The sequence below is a fragment of the Belonocnema kinseyi genome, chromosome 1 (assembly GCF_010883055.1).
Source record: "Belonocnema kinseyi isolate 2016_QV_RU_SX_M_011 chromosome 1, B_treatae_v1, whole genome shotgun sequence".
In the NCBI taxonomy this organism is placed as follows: Eukaryota; Metazoa; Arthropoda; class Insecta; order Hymenoptera; family Cynipidae; genus Belonocnema; species Belonocnema kinseyi.
In genome coordinates, this window is record NC_046657.1 from 169,494,851 (window position 1) to 169,496,080 (window position 1,230).

Below are 1,230 nucleotides of genomic sequence, written 5' to 3' on the forward strand. Positions count from 1 at the left end.
AAGGACGCACAATTTCGCAACTGACCTTTTATATGTCCCGGTCGCGGTTTTCACATCAACTACGCGCACTCTTTTATCTTTCCCCGGGTACACTGCTACCACCCGTCCACGTGGCCACTGGTTTCTCGGTGAGTTGTCGTCCCAAGTGAGAACTAAAGTTCCCACCTCTATCTTCGGAGCTTCGCCTTGCCATTTAGTCCGTTTGTTGATCGCTGGTAGATATTCTTTCACCCAACGCCGTCAAAATTGATCGGCAAAGTGTTGAGAGATACGCCATTGTCGACGTAGGTTGTTGCCATTGAAAAAATCGCCGGGAGGACCATGTGATTCTTGAGTTTTTCCAGGTGTCAACATCAAGAAATCATTTGGTGATAGACTCGTCAAATCTTCAGGATCGTCAGACACGTGCGTCAATGGTCGGCTGTTCACTGAATATTCCGCTTCGGCGAATAAAGTCTGAAGCACTTCTTTACGTGGTGCTTGTTCTCGCAAGGTCGACTCTAAAGCTTTTTTTACAGACTTTACCAAGCGTTCCCAGCATCCACCCATATGCGGAGTAGCTGGAGGAATAAAATTCCATTGTATTTGGAATTTTGACATCTGTCGTAGGATCTCATTTTTATCGAGCTCTTGTACGGCCCTTTTCAATTCTTCAGATGCTCCTCTTAAATTTGTTCCGTTGTCCGAGTACATTCGTAGGGGATGTCCTCGTCTAGCGATCATCCGACGGAAAGCCATAATCATTGAGTCCGTCGTTAATGAGGCCGCTATTTCCAAGTGGACTGCTCGTACAGTCAAGCAGGTAAACAACACTCCATACCTTTTCTCCCTCCTTCGTCCAATCATCACATAAATTGGCCCAAAATAATCGACTCCCGTGTCAGTGAAAGGTCGAACGCGACTTTGCACCCGCGGAGTTGGCAAGGGTGCCATCCTTGGCACTGCAGGCATCGATCTTCGGTGCTGGCAGAGAAGACAGTCGCGCCATGCTTTCTTTACCGCTGTCCGGATTCGTGGTATGTATAACCTTTGTCGTAGGTCGTTGACTACCCTTTCTGTTCCATGATGTCCTGCTTGGCGATGATAATACATCACTAGAAGTTGGGTTACTGGATGTTTACCATCTATGATGATTTTGTCGCCTGATACGACCATATCAGCGGTCACTCGTCCTTCCATCTTAATCAGTCCATTCTCCATTTTCGGACAGAGTTGTTGGATTTTCGAAGA

General features: G+C 47.0%; 1 protein-coding gene across 1 annotated transcript; it reads right to left on the bottom strand.

The window, feature by feature from the left end:
- Positions 1-240: 240 nt before the first annotated feature.
- On the bottom strand, positions 241-1,200 carry LOC117181146. The gene has a single exon (XM_033373716.1). The coding sequence runs from the start codon at positions 1,198-1,200 to the stop codon at positions 241-243; it is 960 nt and encodes a 319-aa protein (XP_033229607.1).
- Between the last annotated feature and the right edge of the window lie 30 nt (positions 1,201-1,230).